The sequence below is a fragment of the Sturnus vulgaris genome, chromosome 1, assembly GCF_052056855.1.
Source record: "Sturnus vulgaris isolate bStuVul1 chromosome 1, bStuVul1.hap1, whole genome shotgun sequence".
NCBI classification, from domain to species: domain Eukaryota; kingdom Metazoa; phylum Chordata; class Aves; order Passeriformes; family Sturnidae; genus Sturnus; species Sturnus vulgaris.
In genome coordinates, this window is record NC_142243.1 from 123,561,071 (window position 1) to 123,588,121 (window position 27,051).

Here is a 27,051-nt window from a genome sequence, read left to right on the forward strand (position 1 = left end):
ACTAAATATATTCTAAATGTAACTTTTCATGCCTTAAAATACAGATTTAGGCACTTCTGATTGTTGCTCATGTTCATCATCCAGAATATGAAGAATACAAGATTAAAGACCAATGGGGAGAAGTTCTGTTTAAGTTACTTGCCCAACATCACTTAGAAACAGATTCTGGTTTCCCAAGGCAGCACTCCACTCCAAGATCACTTGAGTATCTGACTTCTTTCTACAGTACCTCACCCTAAACTCCTTATTGCTTCCAAATGCAAATGCCAAATAGAGATCCTACAGAAATTAGACCTCTTTACTACACAATCTTGGTTCATCACCAGCAAAACTAAGTCTGTGTATTAAATAAGACAGACATAGCATGAGAGAAATATTAAGAGTATAGGAAAAAATAAATAGATATCTATAAGAAACAGGTATGAACTGTACACTGGTATCCTTTCCTCTTAGTTCGAACTTTTAAAGGGTTAATTTCGAAACACCCTATGTTATAAACTTAAATCCAAAATATTATATGTCAGCAACATTTAGTGTGTGTTATACAGTGGCACTAACTTACACTTGTTTTTAAAAGTATCATACAAAAAGGATTATTTAATCCAAAAAAATTCCTTTTCCAAGCAATGTCAGTCGTATTCTATTCACCATTAGCTACTGAGTTAAAACTTCAGGCCATGAAGCATCTTTTCTTAAATCATAAGATGCAATAGTATGTTTCAAAATCTGTAATGAAGAGCACATACTCCCAGAGTATTTCCCTACTAAATAAATTAATAGTGCCAGTTCGATATCAGGTGAAATGCAAGAAAGACCAAGCCTGTCTCAATCTAGGAAAGCACAAATTAGATTACATAGACACTAAAATTTAACCAGAGGGTCACAATGCAGACTCTTCCAATTGGTCAAAACAATTTTCTACAAAAACCAGCAAGATAATCTAAAAAGGAAAAAAAAAACAATTAAGAGAAACAAGTATCTTCTCAGTGGCATCTATGTATGAACATGTTTTTTCAGACCATTATCCAGGTGACCTGAGAAAACAAAGTGCTGGACCTAACATCCTCCTGCTCCACAGGCTGGCTCACAACTGCAAATCAGGAAACTGATACTTTTTAAGTAAGCTTTCAGGAAAGCTTAGTCAAGCCCTAAGGAAATCAATGTTTACACTACTTCTTGTCTTTTTCAATTATCCTTTTTTAAAGGACAGAAGAATAGAAGAATTTAAGAGTTCATATTTTAAGGAAACTAATATGACCATAATGCTCTTTTGATACTTAAGTCAGATTCTACTTTTCAACTGTCTTCTTGTGCCCAGTCCTGGAAACTACCAAATTTCCACGGTTTGATTTTACCAGCAGGATTTCATTCTCCAGTTTGGCATAACTACAACTCTGGGTTGTAACAAGCAATGTATTTCCAAGAAAGAAAATGGATTATTAACATATTTTAAGTTGTGATTACTTGAGTTTGATGACAACCTTCATTTAGCCTGGAAGAGGTTTAGAAAAAGGCCATAGGACTGGTTGAACTGTTTTACAAGAGCACAATACATGGGCAGTCTTTACCTAGCCAGGCAAACCACAGACCTATGAGTGCACCAGTGCAGGTGCAAGACATACTTGGGCAAAATGACGAGGCTGACACAAACACCAATGACTTGAAAGAAATTCCACCTAAATTTGAGTTTAAAACACGTCCAACTACCTGAAGAGTTGTTTTTCCTTCAATTCAGAGAGGAAGTCACAGAAAAATCCAAACTGCTCTAAAAGGTAAGACTGAGCTTGAAGAAAGTCAGTTTGACATGGCTGCCTACATTGGCAGAAAGCTGAGTTAGATGACACTGACTCAAGGTACCCTCTCCAAGCCCTGCAGGAAACAGCAGGCACGCAGGTCACTGCCACCAAGGTGTTTGGGGTCTGTAAGGGAAACACCAGCCCTCCCTATCCCGTGGCATTTGCATTCACTCAGCTAGAGGATTCACTAAGTACAAATGAACTTGTACCTCAAATTGGTACATAACTAAAGGAAGTGGGCTGGGACCATGCAATAACAGCATTGCCAGTCTTTCAAATCATGGAAAGGCTCAGAGATGCATGAGTCACCTGCAGAGAACTTCTCTGAAGCTCACAGGAGGGATGCTTGAGCTACAACTGAGAAGTCTTTGATCTGCGCTGGTCCCAAGGGGCTACTCGGGGGCTGTGTGTGGATGGTGGGTGAAGCACTTACCCCTGTGCTGTGGTTTCCACCACTGATGCAGCCAGCTAGGCAAGGATTAAAATATGTTATTCCATCTGATCCACAGACAGGCTCGTACTCATGAATCTTACATCCACAGTTAACATTACAGCTTCCAGTCAGATTCCTGTGGGCCATGGCAAGAGTGGGACTGAAGAAAGGAAAAAGAACATGCTAGTAGAGCATACACAGATAGCCATATTCTCCTGTACAGAAGGAGCAAACATCCTACTCATTAACTCTGGAACTGAGAGTTGATTATTAGACAAAGACTGTGTCAACTCTAGGTTATGTATATGACGTAAACAATAAAGATGAACACCCAAGTCATCATCCTTGAAATCAACTAAAAACACTATAAAAGAAATAATACCAAAGTTTAAAATTTATATCATATTTGGCTAGGTAATAGGTGTATTTTTGGTGTATTTTTCCCCTGTTTTGTTTTTCCTCTATGAAGTAGGACACCACTGTTTTACATGTCTAATCTAAGCTGCAGTTATTTCTTGTTAATTACTAATGAAAGACTCAATGACAAGATGTAAGGATTCTGTGAACCAATGTGAACTAATAGGCATCTTTTCCCACATACCAACAGCTGTTCAGAAAACAATGCTTTATTTTAACAATTACTTATACAAATATGCGAAATCTAAAACTCTCTAGATCTGGAAGACTGCTGTGCTTTTGCTAAATGTCTGTAAATGAATTACCACTCTGCTTCCCCAGACCATTCCCCAAAATGTGGCCAAAGCACAGATCCCTTATGGATTTGGACATATTTCAAATGCTTCTTTCCCATCCTTGAGTCAAGGCAGCTTAAAACACCTGCACCTACATGGCTCCCTAAAACTACACAAATCTATACCTGGTCTTTGAGAGCTCTGACCAAAATGCAAACAGTAGCTTACTTCAGTAGTCCTTGAGAATTGTCTCATGATTATACTGAGAATGATTAATGTCTGAGAATTATACCGGAATGCACAGCCACTCCACACCGAGCACTACATTGCAATGCTGAATTAAGTGTTCTGTCTTGTTTGCCCTGCTCAATGGCCACCGCTGTTTAAAACTACCTCAAGTATCTCTGTTCTGAGCAGACCAGTAGATATCCAGGGAATGCCAGCACCTACTCAGCCAGGCAGGAGCTGAATGGAATCTGGATTGGTTTTGTGGCTGCATCCTCAAGATCCTGTACACATGCTCACAGACTGCCATGGCTGCAGAGCCTCACAAGCGCTGCTGTTGGCTTGTCTTCATGTCTGTAATGTGTGAGCAAGGCCAGTGTGAAGATAAACAACTAGCAGCAGACTTACTGCATCCCAGCTACCCCAGGGACCTTCTTCTGTTCCCATCTTCTACCCCTGACTAAACCAAAGGCTTGGCACAGGAGCCATTCTGCACACAGCAACTGTCACCCATGCTGTGTGTCACCTCCTGTCCTTAGTGATGCTCAGTAGCACAACTGCTGCAGAGAGCATTCCACTTGACTGGTTTTCTTGTATTTATTACACCACTATTTGCTTTTGCTGAATATGCTTGTCTTCCCAGCTGCACGCTTTTGCAAACAATTAAATATTACTAAGTAGCTTTCAAATATTTATTGACCGTCTACTGATCACACAAATCAAGTTCACAAATTTAGTTCTTGGAACTACTTTACACTTTATGGTTTAGTTGGATGCTAACCAAAGCCTTTTTGAGTGTTTTGTTTCTTGCTCCATAAACAAACAAGGTACACTTTTAGAAACAAGTTGCAGCTTGAGCAGGAAGTTAAATATCCAGGACTGGTAGTGGTTCTGTCACCTTCTCAGCTATCAGCTGAAATCTGTCATATTACACCCTGCTGGATTTCAATAAGCAGCAACACATCATATAGCAACGGGCAGATTTTTCCAGTAATCTCTCAACAGAACTTTTTCACAAAGTGAAAAAAAACAAATCACCAAAACATTCATCAGGAAAATACAAATTTCAGCAGTACAGTTACAAAAGCTTTTCACCAACAGAAGAGACAACATCTTTAGAGTTTTACGAAATCCTGGTCAGCCTGCTGAGCTGGATGTCCCAGATGCCTGAATACTTGGCATAAGGAGAGATTCCACAGCCTGCCTGGGAGACCCTTGTACCATGTTCCTATTGACAACAGGGCTTTGCCACACTGCACAGGTCCAGGGACAACCCAGACTGTCGGGAAAGGCACAGCTCGGGTTCCACTCTCCAATCTCTCTCACCCTGCAGAGAGATTCTTCTGATCTCTTATCCCTCCACCACCTAAAATCCTTCTCAGGAACAGATGGGTAGGCTTGTTCCACAGGCAGGAGGACCCATTCCCTGTCTTGCTCTACTTATGTGGCTAACTAACTTCAGCTGCACTGCTGAACACTACCATGACAGAGAGGTTAGGCAATCAGCTTAAAAAAAAAAAAACGGTGAATTAAATCAGGCATGCAAGAAATGAGAAGCATGAAAATGGAAACTGAACTGAGACCACTGCGATAATTTAATCTCAGGGGCATTTTTTTGTTTGTCCTGGAAGACAACTAAAGTTTACAGATACACAAAACAAATATTCTCAAATTAGTAACAGTTTACTGCAAGCTTTGTCTCTCCTGCTTTCACACCTTTTGTCCTCATCATATCACTGCTTATTTGGGGAATTTATTTTGCTGATTAGAGCAAATACTTTGCACACAGCGAGGTTTGGTTTTTTTCACCCTTTCAAGAACACGTAATACACAAAATCATCTACTAACTCATTTCCAAAAGTTCATTATTAGACAGTTTTAAGAGGCTCATGCTTTCATCTCCATTACCTTCACTCTTCACCCATTGTCCACTCCTCTTTCAGTAGTGGGAAACAGGGATGAAGGAGTTTCAGATGCTGGGGACATAAAATTTCTACTAACACATGTCTGTGCAACACCATTTTGATCATATGAGATTAACCATGAAGCATATACTACAAGAGATTTCTTGAACACTTCTTTCAGGAAGGAATAATGTTTTCTTGAAGGTATGCATTTTTCTGGAAGTAAGCTGAACCAAAGGACTCTACTAATCCTGTCTTCTGGTACTGGAAGGCTCCATAGTCTCCACAAAGGAAAACAAAGCATTTATCCCTGAATTACAGCACAGCACATCACAGATTTACCTGCATCAGCCATTAAGAGCAGGTTCTTAGGGAAATTGCACCAAAGCTAGTATGTCCTGCTCATGAGCTGATCTGTGGGAAAAGCAGCCTAGTTTCAATGCAGCAGCTGCTGTAGAAACATGAGATGTCTGAGAAAGAGCTCCTCTGCTTGTTTCAGCAAGTGAGATACTGCCAGCTTACAACACTGCTGCACCTGAGCTGCCAAGGACACCAGTCATGCATAAGCACACGAACACATTGCCCCAAATGACAGCACTTCCTGAACTATTCTTTCAATTACAAACAATGATGCTGCTCCTTCTATTAATAAGATTTACCTGCAAGTTCACTAAATATGTGCTGGGTCAAAACTCAGAACCCCATCTGACAAATTGCATTTGTTCACTTCTCAGAGAGACTGTCCTGTGTCTCCATGACACAATGCTAGTAAAGCTGATAAAGAGAAGACCTTTATTAGATGTGACTAACAATATAAAGGACTCTAGTTTCTAACAGTTTTTTCTAAATTGTGTTTTTCTTTCCAACTACTCCAGGGAAGGTTTGAGGTATAGGAGCAAAGTGAGAAAAGAGAATATAAAATGAGATTTATTGCCCAGAGTTTTTTGAGCTGTGACCTGTTATTTCACATACTTAGGCTCGGACTGAAACATCACTGTACTGGCAGTCAATGAACATTTTAAAAGTGGATCCTCTTCCCACAAGGTTACAATTTAAATGAAATGCAATTTTTAAAAAAGGATGTCAAACTATATTTTGGTAACATCTAAATAAATAATTGATTTTGCACATAGTTTTATTGATATCACTGTAGTAACCTACAGGACCGACGAAATACAAAGGGAAAGAGATAATCTAACCACATAGTTTCTATAATCTTAATATTGGGCTATATGATAAAAAAGATTATCTCAATTTGACAGCAGTATATTTGGTTTGGTATCGAAGACATTCTGGATGGCAGAGATCTGCAGTCTCTCTGTTGGCAAGCAGCTCGTATTGCAGCAATGATGCAATTTTTGTGTAGCTGTCAAACAAGGGACCCTCTCACTTGTGTTAGCTGGATTCCTTCTTTGTTGTTATTGTTCTGATCCAATTAGTCATTGCTTTCAAGTTAAGGGAAACCACTGGCTGATTGGACTGAAATGGATACAAGAATAACAGAAACTCAAACCAGTGATACAAGAGGAAGAATATAACAAATTTTTTTACGTGAAATACCTCAGTAAGCCAACTGCACACTTTAACTAAACATTAATTGCACCAAAACAACACAAAGCAATCAAAAAGAGTATGTACTGATTCATTATATCAGAAATGTAAGAGGTGGAACTGAACTAATCCAGGAATCTGTCACTATGAGTAAGCTCACCATGAGGACTGTTTAGCTGCCTTATACAACAATACATGCAGGAGACAGGTCTGAAAAAAACAAAGCAGCTGATCTCTGCTATTTCCCTTCCATTCAGTACTGCTGAAGCCACACTTGCAGTGCTGGGTTCAGTTCTGGCCCCCTCAGTAAAAGAGAGACATGGATATACCAGAGAGAGACGAGTGAAAGTCCACTAAGATGATGAAAGGACTGGAGCACCTCTCTTCTGAGGAAAAGCTGAGAGAGCTGAGACTGTTCAGCCTGGAAAAGGCTCAGGGGGATTTCATCAATGTCTATAAATATGTGAAGGGATGATGCAGAGAAGACAGAGCCAGGCTCTTTTCAGTGGTGCCCAGTGCCAGGAAGAGAGGCAATAGGCACAAACTGAAGCACAGGAGGTTCCCTACAACCACCAGGAAACAGTCTTCACTGTGAAGGTGACTGGGTGGTGACACAGGTTGCCCAGGGAGGCTGTGGAGCCTCCCTCTTCAGAAATATTTAAAAGCCATCTGGACTCTTATCCAGACCATTCACTCATTCAGGACTTCCCACCTGGATGCTGTTATGGTGGAAGGGAAGGGATGCCACATTGTGGTTTGATGTAAGGCTTCTTAAGCTACAATTCAAATATCAAACATGCCCTCAGAACAAGGCTGGGGAATGGAACAATAGGTTCTAAAATGCTGAGATATGTAACACAGAGGTGCCCTTGATCTTGCTGAGAAGAGAAATGCTGATGGCACGCCAACAACAGCAAAACTGCTCGTGCCCATAAAACAGCAGAAAATCCTTTCTAATATATTCTAATCTGTGTATGCCTCCAGGTCCTATCCACTTCCTTGCAGCTGGTACAGTTAGAAAAATACTGAGTTATGAAACACACTGAATTATGAAATGTTACTGCCTACTTTTCTGAGTACTGATATGAACATAAGTCTATGCTAACTGAAGCCTAGATCATCCCTCTCCTTTGTAGTGGTTTATGGCTCAGTTCACCAAAGAAAAATACTGTATGTTTAAATGTATAAAAAAACAAACAATAGAAATGAACCTATCTGTCCAGAAATCATCCTGCAGAGTGTGTCTACACTGCCCAATGCATCTGAAATCTCTGAGTTGCTGCCAGTGCAGGTAGGTCAGATATCAGACCTGGCATTGCCATGTTAGGGTAGAGTTTTATCCCAAACCAGGCAGCTCTACTGCTTTCACTATCCATCTTGCCCCTCGAACTGGCTTTGACATCCCTATGCTGCACTACAGTCAAAGTAGAGAATGAAGTATGTGTTTTATTAAACTCAAAAGGAAAGCATGCTTTTTTTATTCCATGGCCAACAACACTCTTTGACGGCTGAGTTAAAGAACTGCCTACTAAGCAAGTGATTTGAAGCTATCAAATGACTGATCATGAGAATTAAGAGAATGCTTATCGTGTCAGATATTCAAGATTAATTCATGTGTAGTGCTGCCTCTTTACTATGTATCCATACTCTTTACTGGACTTGATCTCTGCGTTAAAAAATCTAGCTGAACCATGCTTTGTAACATGCTGGTAATGCTCAATTTCTGATGGCATTACAGTCAATATAATTTTTATACTGATTTCAAAGGGTTTATATACATCAACAGTTATGATAATTTCGCCATTACTATTTCTCATCTCTTTTCCCAGTAAGAACCATTAGATGAAGGTGGTAAGGAAGTAATGCTACTGCAGACTTGCACAACATTGTGCATTGTGAATTGATGCCTACTCCAACTGATGCTACGTATTTACTGCAAATGTTCTTACTTACTAAAAAAAAATTACATACTCTTACAATTCCAGCATGAAGGCTATGAGTTATATGACAGTAGTACACCTTGTTTGCAGTTTAGAAATAGATTTAAATCAAATGGCACTTCTTCTCTGAACAGAAAGGTACAGGCTTCTCATTAGTCAGGCAGTGACATTGTGACTTGCCACACAGATCGACTAATTCCGATTTGAAATTTATGTTTTCGTTCCTATTAATTTTCATTTCTTCATCTACACCCACAGGCTGTCACAAACATTAAAAGCAGGTGGACAATCAAAGCATTCCACCCCCTTTCCATCCCTCTTTTCTCCTTCTTCAGCCCACTAAGCTCAGACGAGGGTGTATCACCATGCTACTTCCTTCTACTGACAGCCCCTATGGAGCAAGCTTTAGGTCTTAAAAATACAAAGAAGTAACAGCTTTTCATCAGCTCTTGGCTTTCAGCTGCTGGTTTTCTTTGCTCTAGCATTAAGGTTTGACAGCAGTGTAGTAACACCCAGCAACAAGAAATGCAAAACATTCTCTGTGTAAACAGTGCCTATTTTCTTCCTCCCCTGCTTCCCATTTTTCCTCTTTGTTTTTCACTTGCTATCCCTCTGCCTCATTGTACTTTCTCTCAATTTCATCCTCTCTTTTCCTTCTCCACACTCTACATTCTCTCAAAAATATTAGGAGTTGTGAGCTGAGCCCTAAAAGCAAATATACAAATGGATCTGATACCAAACACCTGGTCATAATTAAAAGGTTAATTAAAAGACATGGCTCAGATGTAAAAGCAAAGGGAAAAAACATTGCCTCAGATAGGTTCACACTCTCCAAACACTTACTCTATTCCTGTGTTTAACCTACATGAAGAAGACAACTTTGAGGAAAATCTCATGTGCAAAGTAAGAAAGAAAATAAAAACTCATGATCAGGCTTCTACGGAATCCCTTTCCAGTGAAAATGTCTCAAGTTTTACCACACTGCCTTCCCTCCAAATAACCCTTTTCTTTTTTTATGCCCTTCCATGCATTTCTTAATGCCACAGCCTAAATTCCTCACTCCCAAGTCCTTCCTATATCCACACCTTCTTCCTCAATGCAGTCTGCTTTAGTCTCTATACAACTTCAGGGAATGTGGTCTAGCTGCTGTCTTGATGATGATCCAGCAAGCACTGGAGAGCATTCACACAACTAATAAGGGGTTCAGAAGCAGTGCACACCACTGATGTTGACAGCACATGCCCAAATGATTCCCCTCAAATAGAGACTGTAGACCTAAAATACTATTAAGGTGATAATTAATAAACCCATTCAGAAATAATCTTCATACTTCACTTAGTTTTTTTTCATTATTTTTCATGAGCAGAAAACATTTTGAAACATTAAGTAAATTTTAAGTAATCTACAGAGGACACTATTCTTATTTTTCTGCATCACTGAAGGTTGTTCTAACATGTTTTCTCACCTCTCAAAAAGGTGAGTTACTACATAAACTGCAATATAAACCAGACGTAAAAAACAAGGGCCACACTCTAACAGCATGTGTTTATATTACAGTACTCACTAAATTCTCATTTGAACATGTGGCTTCCTCAGTAGATCAGCTATCAGCAGTTTTTACATTTCTAGATCAGGCTTATTGGAAAAAGGTGGTTTTGCCAGAGATAATCATCCAAGACACTTACCCAGTTGTATAAGGTATATTTATTCCCCCTAGGTTAATGCTTTCACATCCAACAATGAAGAGTGTTGAAAAGCACAGCAGAGATACCCCACTGCAGATCATAGCCAACTTTGCAGACTCTCTTGCACCGAGTTTCAGCTTTTTTATAATGTAGCCGCCTAGGACAATACCAACACCAGCACTTGGGACAATAATCACACCTGCCAGGAACAAGTTTGAACAGCATTAAAACAGGACCTACAGAAATGGCATAAAACATAAATATTGGTTTCATTCTGTAATTAGATGACTGCAAATGCTGCACTAAGATCTCCATTGTCTGATTCTCTGCTAGCAAACTGAGTCAGACTTTTCAAACCTCTGGAGTGTTGTCAAAGAATTTATAAAAGCCTCCTTATCATATTAGCAGCAGCCAAAGCACTATAAGAGAACAATTGTACTTAGAAGCAGAAACATTGTTTTGTTTTTATTTTAGAATGGGAAGAAGGGCTACATATAGGTCCAGTTTAACCACTGAAAGTTTGAAGAAATCCAGATTTGGACACAAATCTTCCTCCTCCCATTCTCATGAGTAATTCCAGTGAAGCACAAAGACTTCAAGCAGGACCCCAGAACCCTGCCCATCTGGGAGTGCACACCCAAGCCTGGCTACAAATTCTGCCTTCCGTATACTTTACTAAGCTAAATAGCACTTTCCTAGGCAACTTAGCATCAGGACAAGAGGAAATGGCCTCAAGCTGGGCCAGGGGAAGTTCAGGTTGGACATCAGAAAGAACTTCTTCATTGAAAGGGTGGTTAACCATTGGAATAGGCTGCCCAGGGAGGTGGTGGAGTCACTGTCCCTGGAGGTGCTCAAAAAACGACCAGAAGTGGCACTTGCGCTATGGTTTATTGACATGCTGGTGTTTGGTCAAAGGTTGGACTTGATGATCTTGGAGGTCTTTTCCAATCTTGAGTCCATGATTCCACAATTCCCACCTCAGCATCCCAATTCATCTCTCCACAGATATGTGGAGTGTAAACTGATCAAACACAGTTTCAAAAATTAAGATAATAGAATTAGGGCAAGTTTAAGACACAAAGATACGCCTATGAAACCTCTGCTGCTCTGCTGCTGCAGTTACAAGGTTCAACAACACATCACCAGGTTGTCCCCACTTGTCAGGTCCTGAGGTGGTGGTAAAGTCAGCAAATATCTTACACTTTTCTTCCCCTGTCTTTTGGTTCTCACTGACACGTGAGACACCCTTTAATGAAAGGCTTTGCCAATAAAGATGCATTCCAGATAAACATGGAATTTGAACTACTTTTAGCAGCTGCATCTACAAAGAAGCTAAACTTTATAATCCAAATTGATAGAGATATTGGTCACTTAAAGAAGCCAGTAAATCACTTGAAAACACCTTTATGACTATTGCAAAGCATGCTTATTCTCTGCTAACGTGTCTGAAGGTGAAAGGGACATTATATTTATCAAAACGTTGAGACTGTGAAAGCAAAAATAGAGGGAAAAACAGCTGGCACCTTAGTTATCCTGCCATCACCAATGACATTATAAAATAAAATGTAATTTCATGAAGAAGATTCTAAAAAAAGTGTTCACAGAATCAAAATCAGTCTTTCTTCCAAGAGAAGAAATTAAATGTAGAAGCTGCAAAAATTCAAGACATGGTACATAGTGTTTTTTTTGATGATGATAAATGCCAGGGTTGTTTTAAAACTGAAATAAATTGAGACTTAATTAAAGAATTGCTGCTTAGAAGACAAAAAATTGCCAGTAAAATCTTTACATTAAGAGATTCAGGAAGCACATGTACTCAGCTGACAATGTGTGTATTAAACATAGATGTATAATGTAAATAACATGTAAATTCTCCTTTTACTAACCAGAAAATTTGTGAACTTGTCATGTCTTTTACTTTATTAGCCAGTAGCAATTTCCACACAATTTCCAAGTTTCCCTTCCCCATCTTTCCTACAAAAAATTATCTATAAAATTAACAACTGTTGACTTCAATGCTAAATTTAAGAGTTGGGATTGTAGAAGCAGTGCTCACTTGTCCTTGTTGCACATCCAGCCTGATATATTTCATCTTCTTCTTTTGATTCATTATAATAGTCTTTTATCAAGTAATTTACAACAGGGGAAACAACAGATGTTAATAATGTCACCTTGGGCAAGGTCACACTAGTTTTACCTCTTAATGTACTGGTTGTTGAGTAATTTTTTTGGTAAGAATGTTTCTGAGAATAAAGTAAGTTAGGGTATAGCAAACCCATCAAGACTCATTACAGTAAAACTCCCGTGTGTGTAGCTGCCCTAAGCTTCAGAGAGCATCAGGGTCCCATGAGTCAATGTTTCCTCCTTATATGCAGAACACAGGGATTTCATGCCCTGAAGAAAATCTCATCTCAAAAATTCTCAAATAGAAACCACCACATGGTGCTTCTCTGACTTTTCCCCTCCCCAATCTAGAAATTTGCATTTCTTCCAGCCACTGATAGTGACAAATTCTTCACATGTGAGTTCTATGTGCCTTCCTTCTTCCTTCTGCTACTTTTTATCTTTTTTTGGCAGATGACCCCAGGCAGCTTCACCCCATACTTCACCTGTGTCCCCACAATTTACTCCACTCCATCACTCCTAGGGCACAGTGTCTGGAAATTTGAGGGAACAAACAACTAACCTGCCTAGCAATTAGCAGTTATGTATGAGAAGGACTATGGAGAGTTTTAAAAGATTATTATAAAGACAAATGTCTTCGATGCAGCTAGAAGAGAAAGAAACTCATCAGTGAGACACAGACCCTGATTCTGCACAATATTTTGGCCTCTTTTAGTAGCCAAGTTCTCATCTGTCTCAGTCACAGAGCAGTGTGAAGCTTAAAATTTTGTGATCTGTTTAACTCCGTTAAAAGTTGGACATGGCTGTACATTGGTATAGCAGGGGAGGTGCCACACATGCAAGATGGGGGTAGGAGAGAATTTGAGAAGTTCTGACTAGACTAGATGGTTGTCTCAATGTAAATAAGGAAAAAAAACACCACTCTGGAGGAGAGAGATAACTGAAGGATAGGACAGATAAACAACTATTCACTGAGGGAAAAAAAGATAAAGATATTTTAAAAATCAAACAGGAAGTTAAATTCAGAGAAAATAAGAACAGTTTTAAGAGATCTTTTGAAGCACACAAATTGCAGTCATGTCTTTGGTTTTTCTAGCTTGTTTTTGTTTTTTTTCTCCCTTGCAAAATCATCAACAAGTAAGAAAAGCATCTGCCTAGGCTCTGCAAAAAAAAAAAAAAAATCCAGCCCTTTAACAATATAGACAGGTTCACATTTTACTAAATACATACAACAAACATCAAAAAACAGACTGAATATCTAACCAAATGCAGAAAGGTGGAGCCAATTTTTGGTTCATTCCTAATTGACTCATTTCATTAGCCAAAGCCAACCTTGCAAGGTAACACTATGTGGCAATGCCTTACCAGTGTAGATGCTGGCATTGGAAGCTGGGATGCCAAACTGTGACTCGATGAACTTGGGAATGAAGGTAATAAAAGCTGTGACAATGGCACTCTCAGCTGTGTATGACAAACTCACAAAAAGGAATGTCATGTTGCTTAAGATCCTGACAGCTGCTCTTGGAAGCTCTATAAAATGACAAAAATGACAAACGAATGTTATAAACAATGAGTGAGAAACAAAAGCAAACTGAAACAGAACCAATTGATTTTCTTTGAGACAGACTGGCAATAATGGCTTGCTAGCAGCTGGTACATTTGGGAGAGTGCATGCTTGGGATTGCAGCCCTTGCTCCCTGCTCTGACCCCATCTCACTGCCTCAGTCAGGGCCATGGTCCCACTTGGCACAAACACAACTGAGGTGTGTATTAAAAAAAGTCTCAAAGAACAGATAGTAACACCATAACAGAAAGAAAAACAGCAATAAAATGTAGGGATTTTGGAATTATTCTGGTATCTTATTTTGAGATTTTCTGTGAGACAACACATATCACACTGCTGAACCGACAGTACTGAGTTTTGCACTACATAGGAGGCAAATATATCCTATATTCCCTCTGTTACTCTCTGCCTCAAGGGCCAGGCTTGGAAAGCTGGGAAAATATTAATCTAATTTTTAGTTAAAAAAATTATAAATATTTTTAGTTAAACATTTTTCTACATGAATTAAAAGCACTTACAATGATGCAGACAAAACATAATGAAAAGATTACATCAATGATATCAAGGAATCTCAACATACATTACATACAACTCAATTAATATTCTCAGAAGGGATAAAGCAATCAATTAAAAGTGAGAGTATGTTATTTACTTAAATTGAAAAAGTATTCATAGATGCTACAATTATTCTCAAGTCAAATATCAAACTCCCATTAAATTCAGCACTGTAGTTAAATTAAACACTTACATATTTTTAATTAAGTCCTGCAGAGATGTCAAATTATCGTCACCCTATTCAGCTTAATTTTTTTCGGACTAGATGCTGTGATTTAAACAAGTCTTCTTTTCCTTGGGGCTCTTTTTACCCAAGATCAATTTTTTTTAAGTGTTATATCTAACCTACTATAGTTCAGATTTTTTCATTTGCTTTTCACTTGGTACAGAAGTGGAAGAGTGCTTGAATCAAAGCCAGTTGAATTCAATGACAAGAGCACCCATTTGAAATATATGTTGAGCAAGAGCAACTGAGTGAGAATTTTATTGATGTTAATAGTTGTCAAGACAAAAATCTGTCTCACTTTCTCCACTGACTCCAGTAGGTTATCTGTATAAAAGCAAACAGAATTTCACTTGTCATGTCAAAACTTGTCAAGCTGCAAATTAGCACTTAAATTGTCTGACTGCATCCAGTCTTAGCTTATGCCAGTTGTCAAAATTTATACTGAATTCATTATGAGTACTGGGTTTATAATTTTAATGTAGTCAAATGCTCCCCTGCTACATCTATGAAAAAACATATTAAATGTTAAATACAAAATCTGGTGGAAATAACTAATGAATAAATCATATTAAGAAGCACTTGTATATTTGAATCTTAATGTTTTTTACCACCTACAGATTTAAACAAAAAAAAAAAAGTGGTGCAGTTTGCAATAGAAGCAACAGGAGCAAGAAGTTATGACCATGCTGATGCTGCTGTGAGAAAGGAGTCAGGAAGCAGAAAGGATTGGTCCTGCTGGAAACTGAGCTACTTAGTGGCAGCTGCTCACCTGGATTGAAAATGTGGAAGAAAATAAGGTATCATCACAGAGAGAAAGACAATTTTATTAGCATGATGAACTGAGTGTTCTTTGTAGAAATGAATTGGTAGTTCTTGGCCAAGAGCTGAACTCAAGGTCTTTGCTAAATCGATTCTTTTAAAGAGTCTGGTCCAGACATCATAATACCTGGTAAAGTTTGCCCTTCCTGGTAAAACTGAGCTTCAGGAAAATGTCTGCTTTAGAATTTTCAGTCAACTAAAGAAATAACTTAGCAAAGAATTGCAGAGCTAATGAACACTTTGCTCTGGTATTTTTATGTAGAGCTGTGCTTCTGTTGTCTCCTACTTAGATCTCATCTGAGCACTCAGGCTAAAGGTCATTATTAATTTCAAAACTAATTAGTATTTTGAAATGGGATTTCTACTGTTAAGTAGATAAAACTTAGTATCTTGGTATAAGCACAAGTTCCCTTACACCCATGTGAAGGGCTCTTCAGAGAACAGCTTTGCTGATTACTGTAAATTTTGGCATGAAATAGTTTTATTTCCTCATGCCACACTAATACACGCCACCTGGAGCACTTAAGAGATGATCTTCGTGGTTTATAAACAGCAATTGCCTGGCATACAAGGGAAAGTTGCTATATAGTAAAAACCTTGGAAATACAAACACACATTCAGAGTTAGACTTTCCCTGATTTCCTCCCATGATACAATCAAATTCTGTGTGACTACACTAAACTTTTGAATTTAAAAACCTATAATAAAAAGGCACTATTAAGTAACTCATTATCTTTCAACCACGTAACTGTAGTAAAAAGCAAGAATGCTAAAAATTTTAAGGGTACTTTACACCACATAATCAATCATGCTTTTAAAACATTTCTATGTCATATTATTCTTGCATGGCTAGCCATAAGCCTAGGTTTTGATTTCAAGGCCATTATTAAACCTATCAGGTTTGATCTTTAGGAAAGACACCTTCAAAAGACATTGCATGTTTTTGCAAATGTGCATCAAAAACAAACGTACAAAACTTGCAAATTCCCTCATTCTGTCATCTGAACTAATAAACCCCTAATTACATTCCTAAAACTAAAACAATCTTTAAGCAGGTCTAGCATGGCTGCAAGCATGTTTATAATTCTGTGCAGTAACTCAAATCTTAACATCTCCTTTTTTTTTTTTCCACTCCCCAATAACCTAGTATATAACTAAGAGTGAATTGAAACCTGCCTTGCTGGACTGGTTTGCTAGTCTACTGGCAATTTTCTTTCATGATCTTTGTCAGTATTTTTTTCTTGTCAGTATTTATTTTTCTTTCACCCATGTGCTGGACCACTGCTTGATTCATGGTAAGGGAAAAGCATAAGAAAAATCTGCAAGTAATACAAGTATTCATAAATATTCCTCTAAGGAAAGCACTGTAAACAGAATTTCAATAAAAACTCAAATAATTCTGACTTCACCTCCTTTTTCAACATTTAATATCATTTCTTTTATCCCTGTTCCTGCACATCCAGCCCAAGGCAATGCAATGAATACAATTAGGTGAATAAACCATCCCAGTCTACAGCATTGTCCTTCTGCAGTCCATGAGAAAAGTCTCATGGTGGGTGGGGCAGGTATTAGCCAGAGGAACTCCCTTCTGCTAGTGCTCCCGGTCTCAACAGCACCACCCAAGCCTGCAGCTTTGGAGAAGGAGAAGCTTCACACGAAGGTCGCAGGGGCATCTTCCACAAAGCAGAGCCAAGATTTGAGACAAAATTTCTGGTTTGTTTATCAGAATGGAAACTAGCAAAGTGACACACAACTATGTCAAATATATCCTGCATGGAGCTAATCAGTAATCTCTAGAATAGTATTTTGTCATTCCATTAGCTACTCACACATCATTTAAATAACCTCATTCAACTCTCAGGACAGGCCTTAAGCACCTGGGTGGTGGCTGGATCATTGAACAGCCCTTAATATCCCACCAAGAGAGATGGGGCTCAGAACCAGTTTGATATGAATATTACTGATTTTAATTTGATTTAGAGCAGGTCCTCGAGGCTCCAGTTAGCTCTTCCCTGCATGGAGCTATGCCAATCTTTTCTATTTTGAGCTCTTCAGGACAGCCTAAGAAAGGACAAGAGGGAAGCACCTCGCTCAAGGTCAGCACTGCAGGATCTCCCATTCTCTGCTGAACCCTCTGACATTCACAGTGCCCCACACACAGCTCCTGTCTCCTCCTCATCCTCTTCTGATCCCTGCCAACTGATGTTCAGGTAGCACAGAAACTCCAGTCCAGATCCTTGGCAAAGGACTTCAGTGGGCTTAACCTGCAGCCACGAGCCCCTCGGGAGTTTCTTTTATCTCTGCTGATGCCCTGACAATCATTATTATCCTGTCTCTGTCCCTCACAGGAACTCACCAAGAAAGGCATAAAACAGCTGGTAGATGTCAAAAGGCAGACAGGAATATTCTACATTTAAGAAAGGGATGCACATAGGGACAAAACAGAAAAAAACATCCCAAAGACTACAAAATACATGTAATTAATTAGATTGATTATTTAATTCAGGTTAGATCAGTCTATTTTAAGCAATATATACATTTGCTTTCTTTAAACTGTTCCTTTATTCAATTGCACATTAAGTTTCATTATAGTGGTAAGTGAAAGGGACTGCAGATAAAATTTCCATGGTACAAAACCCTAAGGGTATCTAGGTAATAAATGAAAACAGTAGTTTTGTCTGCTCAGATTCATGTAGTATATGCATGGATGGGATTGAACTTCATTATAAAACTCCTCTAGTTCATGTAATCTACACTACCTCTATTTTTCCCAACAAACTACATCCAATTTTCTTCCTCCTATGACCTACTTACTCTTTTATTTAATACTTTTGATACCTGACTCAGAAGCATTCTTCAACTCACATTTTCTACTTGAAACATAAGTAAGCCTTTGCAACTTGAAACATGTGAAAAAGCAAAGTTGTATCTGTCTTTTTATCTGATTTCAGCTCTATCATGCACCAAAATAAAGCTCAGGTCACTGAAGTTCGAGGCTACTTGTGGATGGAGCCAGCTTTGGTTTATTTCTTCAGCCTGTACTGGCAGTCAGTGCAGAAAAAAAGAGTCTCATGACTTTTTGATAACTTTTCATTCACTTAGAGAATTCATTAGGAAATTAGGACAAGTTACAACAAGATAAAAATAATTTTGCCAGGCTTCCCACCTAAGACGACATCGTACTGGAAGAAGAAAACAGTTACTTTCCTTACCAAAGCTGCACAGATTTCAGAGATTTGATGGCACTAACCTCTGTCATGGCAGAGTATGACATCATTGGTATTTATTAGTACAGAACAGAAGATATGACCTACTAAATCAACAGTCTCCTGGCTACTGCCTAAGTGGAGTTCCTGCCCACAGTGCTATAAAAAGATATATATAAAAAGACTGACTCTGAAAGTCAATGGAAAGTATAAAACGTTCACTGCATCTCAGAAGAAAAAATGCTAAATTACTTAGACACATATGATCCTTTTTTCCTTCCCATTATAAACAGAATTACCTCAGCTGAGAAGCTTGAGGCATGATCTTATTCCATAAAGCCCACTTAAACTGGAAAAATAATTAAATGATAGTGCATTCCTGCTGCAGGCCTTCTTTGCTAGGGTAACTGACACCGAATGGGAAAGCTATTATCAGCTTATAGCAAGATACTTTTTTCTGCTTATCTCAACTAGCTTGCTATCTTTCTGGCATATTTCTTTTCACTGTTCCACATGGTGAAGTTTGTCCTCTGGAGAAAAATAAAAGTTTTGTATAGTAAAAGCCCTAATTTGGTAGCTCCATTAATATATTAATATAGAATTTTATAGAATGTATGTTTTACATCTAGGCAGATACATACCAAAGAAACCCATGCCAAAATGAGACATTCAGAAGCTTTTATTTCTGTAAAAAAAAAGTCCTAGAAAACATTCTCCCAGGCAAATACCTGGGGTTTTTTTTCTGCTGTGCCTGTAGGGAGAACACGGCCTGGAAGGTGAAATTATGTATCAGAACAGAGAACCAGCATCATCAAACTCACCCAGATGCAGTTCATCTGCTCACCTGTATCTTCACCAGGCACACCTGAGGGTGAAGTAGTCCCTGTGCTGTGACATTGCCTTCAATCATTGGGAAGGAGCCCAAAGACTAGACTCCCCTAATCCCCTGTGTTACTGAGAAAATACTGTCAGGAGAAGACCTGAACTACTTCCACTAATCAGAAGCCAGAAGGTTTGAAGGCAAATAAAACCTACTAGTTGTATGGAGTGAGAAGAAAATATTGTGTATTGGGGCTCACAAATATGGAGAATAGAGTCTTCAAAGGAGGAAGAAACATGATTTTCTTGCTTCTCCATCACATTTTCAACCACTTTGCCAACAAAGGGAGAACATGGCTGAAAGATCTGATATTTGAGGTTCACTTTGCTTGTTCTTTGCTAGCCTTGTACCTTAAGAAACTTAAGATCTGTAAGCTAATAAAATCATACCAAGAAAGTTCCATGGTCCTCTTTTTTCTTTACATCTGTAGAAATTAACAGTAACTTTAGGTACCCTGAGAGAACCAGTGTAAATATAATACAGAGCAAATCAATATGCAGGTGTGCAAACATAACTTAAAGTTACACTCGGTTTAGTCTAAAAACAGCTGGTTTTGCTAAGCCTTGTCTACTTAGACTAAAGAGTGATCATAAATGTTTCATTAAAAAGTCTGCCAATCATTATATCCTGGCCTGATATCCAAGTAAAAAGCAACACTAATGTCTATTTCAACAAACACTTAAAAGTTTTGAGTTCAAATTATGTCTGATAGTACAATAGATATTTCATAGTTTCTTCCAGTCCCACTGCATTAATCTGGCTACCATGAAATGGCACAACTAGAATTTACATCTTAGCATCCAAGGAGGACACAACAGCACTAACAACACAATGGCATTGAGGCACATTCACTCCTGTCCTTTAGTATTCAATTTTATGATACTGTCAAGTCTGTATTGTTAATTTAAATTCTACATGCTTCACATTAATCAATTTGTAGCAACATTGCCCTTCTTCCCCAGGCATTTTGTCAATGATTATTATTTACTGTTAGATTTTACAATAATGGTTACCCCTTGAGTAAAAATAAAAATCTCCACTACTTGTCAATCTTTTGATCTCATCACTTTTCAAAATTAGCACAGGTTTTATTTGTCTTAGCCTTCAGAAAATAATTTGTAGTACAAAACAGACAGGAAAGGAATATGAAACAAATAATCTTTCTCTATAAACTTAGCCAAATACATGAATGTAATTGAACTCACATACCAGAATTCCTTCTACTTGTTTCACTTACACTGCAGTAAAGCACTTTACTCCATGAAGTAAATTCAGCTTACAAAGCAAGTGTGACAATTACAAAGTCTAAGATGCACAAATACATGTGGTGGGGTCCTGTAACTATAGGAAATAGCCTACCTGTTTGTTACAGGTACACAAACATCAACCATTCAAGAAAAAAAATGCCTTTCAGTCATTGCTGCACCCTGTCATTTTAGAAGATGAGCACCTATTAAAATCCCAAAAGCAAAATATAATAGCAAATACAGGATGTCAAAAATGCCTTCAATTACACTCATACAATCCTGGATGGCCCTGCACACAAAATCTAAAGCATTTATAAAATAAAAACAAACTTTACCTTTAACATTCTCTCCAAATCCCATAGAGGCAGAAACTGAACTATCTGTTTCTGTTTTGCTACTTGTTTTCTCTTTCATCACATCATCATCACTTGAAACATCATCAGAATTCATCTTCTTTTTCTTTTTTTTATGTCGAGGAGGGAGCTTTTTCGGAAAGGTAAACATGGGAAATATCACAAGGAGCATAGCAATGGCACAAAGGAGAAATCCACTCCACCTAATGCCAGGAAAACAGGAATGGAAACAAAAAGCAAACACATTAAATTAAACAAAAAAATCCAAGTTACTGCCAGAGGCTACACTGGCTGGAAAGACACATTTGCAAAGTATGAAAAACTGACACTAAGAGTAAAGAATTGGAGTAGGGGAGAACCTTCACCACACTAAAATCCTTTATCAGAAGATGTTTCTTTTGGTTTATTTACTGAAAGGTATTTATCCAGAACCCACCAAATTTTATTAAATAGTGTCAGCTTCAAGTTAAATTTTCAATTTTGGTAATTTGTCAGTACCAAGTGCTGAGAATTAGATATTCACTTTGACTTAGCCTTTCACAGATAATTCCCAGTAAAGCAATGTAGTATTTCTCTGGAGAACACAGAAAAAGCTATCCATGTCATGAGAAGACAAAATGTCTTGATACATCAGGGCTAAATCTGTTCTGCTTTCCAGTGCTTACCTCTCACTGCCCTGACTTGTCCAATTCCCCTCCCTTCACAATTGAAGAGTTCTCAAAGCCTGAATGTAAACAAATAATGTGCTATAATTCATGCCAGAGTTTATGCCTAAAACTCTGTTCTGTGACTGCAACCTGAAACAGCCTTCACAAAGAATTTCTTCTTCTCTCTCTCTGTCTTTTAAATATGGGATATAAAAACACCCCTGAAATGATCCCTTGGCTCTCAGGGAATGACCTGGGACATACCGACAGAAGGGACAATGTGTGGGATACAGAAGAGAGCTCTTCAGCTGCATACAGTTGTCCTCCCTGCAGCCAAAAAGCTTCATGGACTTCACCACAGCACTACAGATGGGCAAAAGGGTCGCACTAGGAAGTTCTATAGAGTTAACTCGAGTCAGCAGCCAGAACACTGATAGAGTGTCAGATAAAATCATTTCTCCTCTGAGTTCTAACAGTGAGAGACTAGGGGAAACAAAACCTCACACAGCTGGTTCCATAAAGAAGGACAACCTCAGAATTCACCTACAAAGTTCTTCTTACATACTGGAAGTGCAGTTTTCACTACAGACTCATCTCATTGCACCAGGTTTACATGGCAAGGTTTTGGTAGCACGGTGGGGACTGCAGGAGTTCTGTGAGGAGACATCATGAGCTGTCCCATGCTGGACAGAGACAGCTCCAGCCAGTTTTCAAACAGATTCATCACTACCCAATGCTGAGTCTATCAGAATGCTTGTGGCATATTGGTGTTCACTTACTTAAGAAAGGGGAAAAAAACCTGCACAGCAACTGTGTGAAGGGAGTGAGAAAACAGGAAAGAAACAGCCCTACAGACCCAAGGTGAGAGGAGGGGAGAAGGGGGCTCCAGGTGCAGACATTCACCTGTATGCCCAGGACAAGGCCATGGTATTCACCTCCAGACTGTGGGGAACCCACGCTGGAGCAGGCTCGAGCAGGAATCGTGGCCTGTGGAGAAGACACCTACAGGAGCAGGTTTTCAGGCAGGACATGTCACTCACGGGGGATGCTGCACGCTGGAGCACTCTGTTCCTAAAGGACTGCACCCAATGGAAAGGCCTTGTGCTAGACTAGTTAATAAAAGACTGTCTGAAGGAGATAAGGAGCAACAAAGACAAGGTGTTAAAAAGTGACACAATCCCCTTTCCACAGCCCACTGCATCACTCCAGTGGAGGATGTAGAAGAGTCAGGAGCGAAACTCAGCTTTGAGAGAAGGAACAAGTGGCTAGGAGGTGCTTGTAGGTTTCTTTTTAATTCTTTCTATCCTACTCTGTTATTAATTGGTGATAAATTAATTTCCCTAAGTCAAGTCTGCTTAGCCCATGATAGTAATTAGTGAGGTCAAGTCCACATTTGTTATGAAAATGATAGTAAAGAGGCAGCACTACACATGAATTAATCTTGAATATCTGACATGATAAGCAGTCTCTTAATCCTCGATCAGTCATTTGATAGCTTCAAATCATTTACTTAGTAGGCAACTCTTTAACTCAGCCATCAAAGAATTTTGTTGGCCATGGAATAAAAAAAGCATGCTTTCTTTTAGAGTTTAATAAAACACATACTTCATTCTCTACTTTGACTGTAGTGCAGCATAGGGATGTCAAAGCCAGTTCGAGGGGCAAGATTGGATAAGGAAAGCAGTAGAGCTGCCTGGTTTGGGATAAAACTCTACCCTAACATGGCAATGCCAGGTCTGATATCTGACCTACCTGCACTGGCAGCAACTCAGAGATTTCAGATGCATTGGGCAGTGTAGACACACTCTGCAGGATGATTTCCGGACAGATAGGTTCATTTCTATTGTTTGTTTTTTATACATTTAAACATACAGTATTTTTCTTTGGTGAACTGAGCCATAAACCACTACAAAGGAGAGGGATGATCAAGGCTTCAGTTAGCAAAGAAGTATGTTCATACCAGTACTCAGAAAAAATAGGCAGTGATACCTCATAATGTCAGCAGAACAGGGAGAAAATTCGATGGAAGGCTCATAGATCGAGATAAGGACAGGAAAAACCCTCCACAGGACAGAGGAGAGAAAACTTAATGAAAGGCTCCCACTAGCTGCAGGGGAATCTCTGCTCTGGCACCTGGAGCACTTCCACCTCCTCCTCCTTCAATGACACTGGGGTCTGCAGAGCTGTTTCTATGGCATGCTCATTCCACTTTCTTCTGACTGCTGCTGGTGTTGCACATGTCTTTTTATTTCTTGCTTCTTACATATGTTATCCCAAAGGTGCTACCACCACCACCACTGATGGTCTCAACCTTGGCAGCCTCCTCTTGGAGCTGGCTGACTGGCTCTCTCAGGCAGAGGTGAAGCTTCCAGCAGCTTCTCATAGAAGCCAACCCTGTAGCCTTCCCACTACCAAAACCTTGCCATGCAAACCCAATATAAGAACATTTTTTACATATTTTTGTACTATCTCTACACTATTAATTATATATTTGTTCAAATTTTAAAACATTTTAAATTCTGAATAGACAGGATTACTTGTACAAGAAAGAAAAAGCATTTGGCCTCATATTTGTCTGCAAAGATACTGAAAAACTTCATTTTTCATATGCAATGCTTTGTATGGTAAATTACTATACACAGGCAAACAACAAATAAACAGCCATGTGTAACACTATTTTTATTAGAAGCTTACAGGAAGCTTTTGCAAGGCAAATATAAGTGACTGAAAGTTTTGACTAATTTTGATATTATGTAAACAGAAAATCCTCTATTCATTCATTTTAGCTGATAACATACATGGATTAGAAAGCAGACTTTTAGGAGGATTAGTCAGCACTGTCAGACAGAATAAATCCGTAGTCTGTATCAAAATGTAGCAACATCCCTTTCAGGATCTCAAAGGCAGAAGCTGCAAAGGCACTGATCAAAGAAACAATCTGTGGCAATAATATGCAGAAATCTGCAACCACCCACTCAGGAGGAAGCAGCAAAGGAGACAGGGCCTGTAATGTAGCACAAGATGAAATTCATATCCAAAGGGACTGTTATGACAGCATACCAAATGTTGGAGATGTCACAAATGCAGCACTGGATGCAATTATCTCACCATCTACACTTCACAACTTCCTGCAGAAATATCAAACAATTGGAAAACAGACAAAAAACGGTATCAAAAATAATAAGGACACCTACAGTGGGAAATTGAGAGGTCAGAACAGGAGGTAAATTAATTTAAAAAGCCCTTGATTTTCTGTCTTCTAAAGTCAAAGAAAATATGCAGAAGAATACCTCAAAGGCATCCGCACAAGCCCTAGGACCTCAAATAAAGCAATTAAAGCTAAGGAAGGACCAGACAATGCTGAAGGAATTCCTTTAAACTTCTTGTGTGGAATGTTGATGAGAGACTATATAGGAAGATCCAAGTATTAAACAGATTCTGAACTAGGAAAACACTCAGAAAAGCATCAGCAAAAGAAAATTTGATTCAAAGCACCTGACAGACCGCCAAGGGCTACTCCACAACTAATGAGGTCCCTATATAGCATATTAGCAGTTTTCAAAGACAACAACATGATGAATGATTTCTAACAGATATCCCCACAGTTACCAAATTTGAATAAAAAACAGTTTCAAACATTTGATGAGCTGGCATAGAGAGCCGGCTTGTAATTTAGCCTAGAGCACCTACAGAAACCCCAGGTGTGCAAAACCTAGGAGCAGAAATCCAAGTCCTGCGAAACTCAAGGAATAATCAGATCAGAAATAACCCTGAAAAACAACCATTTTATTTCACCATGTTGCACAAGATTACATGTCCTGCAATATACCTCCTAGAAAAGAATAGCTTAAGGAAAAAACTAGACTATACTGTTTTTAGTTTAGCCATATATCATAGTTGCTATACTCACTATTTTGTCTGTAAGCATTGCCTCCTCTGACAATGGAAATTGTTAAATTGGGTCCCACGATAAGTTACATTAGGAACCTTAAAGCTATAATAAAGAAAAGATAGGAATCAAAGACACTAATTCACTTCAAAGGGAATAAGACTCAGAAATCTCATATATGACTTCCCATTAAATTATCTCAATTGAACCACACTTTTAAAGTGTGTCAGCTGAAGTAAGTGTTGAGCTACTCTTACATTTCAAATTGTTAGATTGCATAAATAAAAATAAACTTGACTATGCAGCACTTCCCTACAAGGAGAAAATGTCATAGTCCCAGAAAATACATTTCAGTGGAATGAAATGTACACATCCAGAATTCTCTGCAACCAGGCAGTTAGCAAGTAGCAAGGGACAAAGGTTTAACCTTCACATCACAGGAGTCTTGCTTTTTTCAATGGGTAGATATAGCTTCAGAAAGAGAAAAGAGAATGAGACAAATGCTATGAACACCACTAAACTCTTATGAGAGGCTACCACAGCTTGTGCATCAAATTATCAGGGACCTGATGGCAGTTGATACTCCTCAGAAATTTAAGAGAGAAAGAACTGACATAGTCAAAAATGAACGAGAAATAAAGACTTGGAATACCATTCAAGGAAAGCCAGACCCTATAGATTTAATCACCAAGATAAAAAAAGAAAACTTTGAATGATTTTTACTGACTTTGTTGCTTTGACTATTTTACTTTTGCTGAAGCTGCTTGAGTTAAAACTCAATTATATCAGTGGTTGTGTTATAGATAAAGTCAAAAGTTTATCCCACATTCATACAGCCCCACTGATTCCAATTAACAAATATATTTATAGGCCTGTTTGCAACTTCTGTCAAAAAGTACTGATCAGATGCTGATTACCAGTCCTGACATGCCATTAAAAACACATGAAGTATAAGAATTTTACAAAGAATGTATAATATTTTGCTTTGATTCCAAATCTTTTATACTAGAATAGTCCAAATTTTGACATTGCTGCACACTCACAGAACTGATCTTTTCAGTGAGATGTCAGTAGGTAAATCAGAGCAGGGAGTTATTAATCCCAAGGCTGCACCCAGCACTCAGCTTTGCCTTTCTCTTGCTGAAAATTTGACAAAATACTGCAGCAATTCCCTTGGACAAAGTTAGACCAATAAAGCAGACTAAATCCTTAAAAGTTTAGGAAGAATCCAAAGAGAGAATTTTTCACATCAAACTGTCAGGAAAGATCACTGCAGAATAAACAGAAAGAGATACACACTGACTGCAATGGTGCA

The 27,051-nt window shown here is 38.6% G+C and overlaps 1 protein-coding gene across 1 annotated transcript in view; it reads right to left on the reverse strand.

Moving 5' to 3' along the window:
• Positions 1 to 27,051, reverse strand: part of SLCO5A1 (solute carrier organic anion transporter family member 5A1) — a 74,809-nt gene that overhangs the window by 14,016 nt on the left and 33,742 nt on the right. The window contains exons 3-6 of the mRNA XM_014883500.2: positions 21,183 to 21,403; positions 13,716 to 13,880; positions 10,227 to 10,425; positions 2,230 to 2,389 (exon numbers count right to left, since the gene is read on the reverse strand). Coding sequence (XP_014738986.1) covers positions 2,230 to 2,389; positions 10,227 to 10,425; positions 13,716 to 13,880; positions 21,183 to 21,403 — 745 coding nt within the window. The remainder of the gene's footprint in view (positions 1 to 2,229; positions 2,390 to 10,226; positions 10,426 to 13,715; positions 13,881 to 21,182; positions 21,404 to 27,051) is intronic.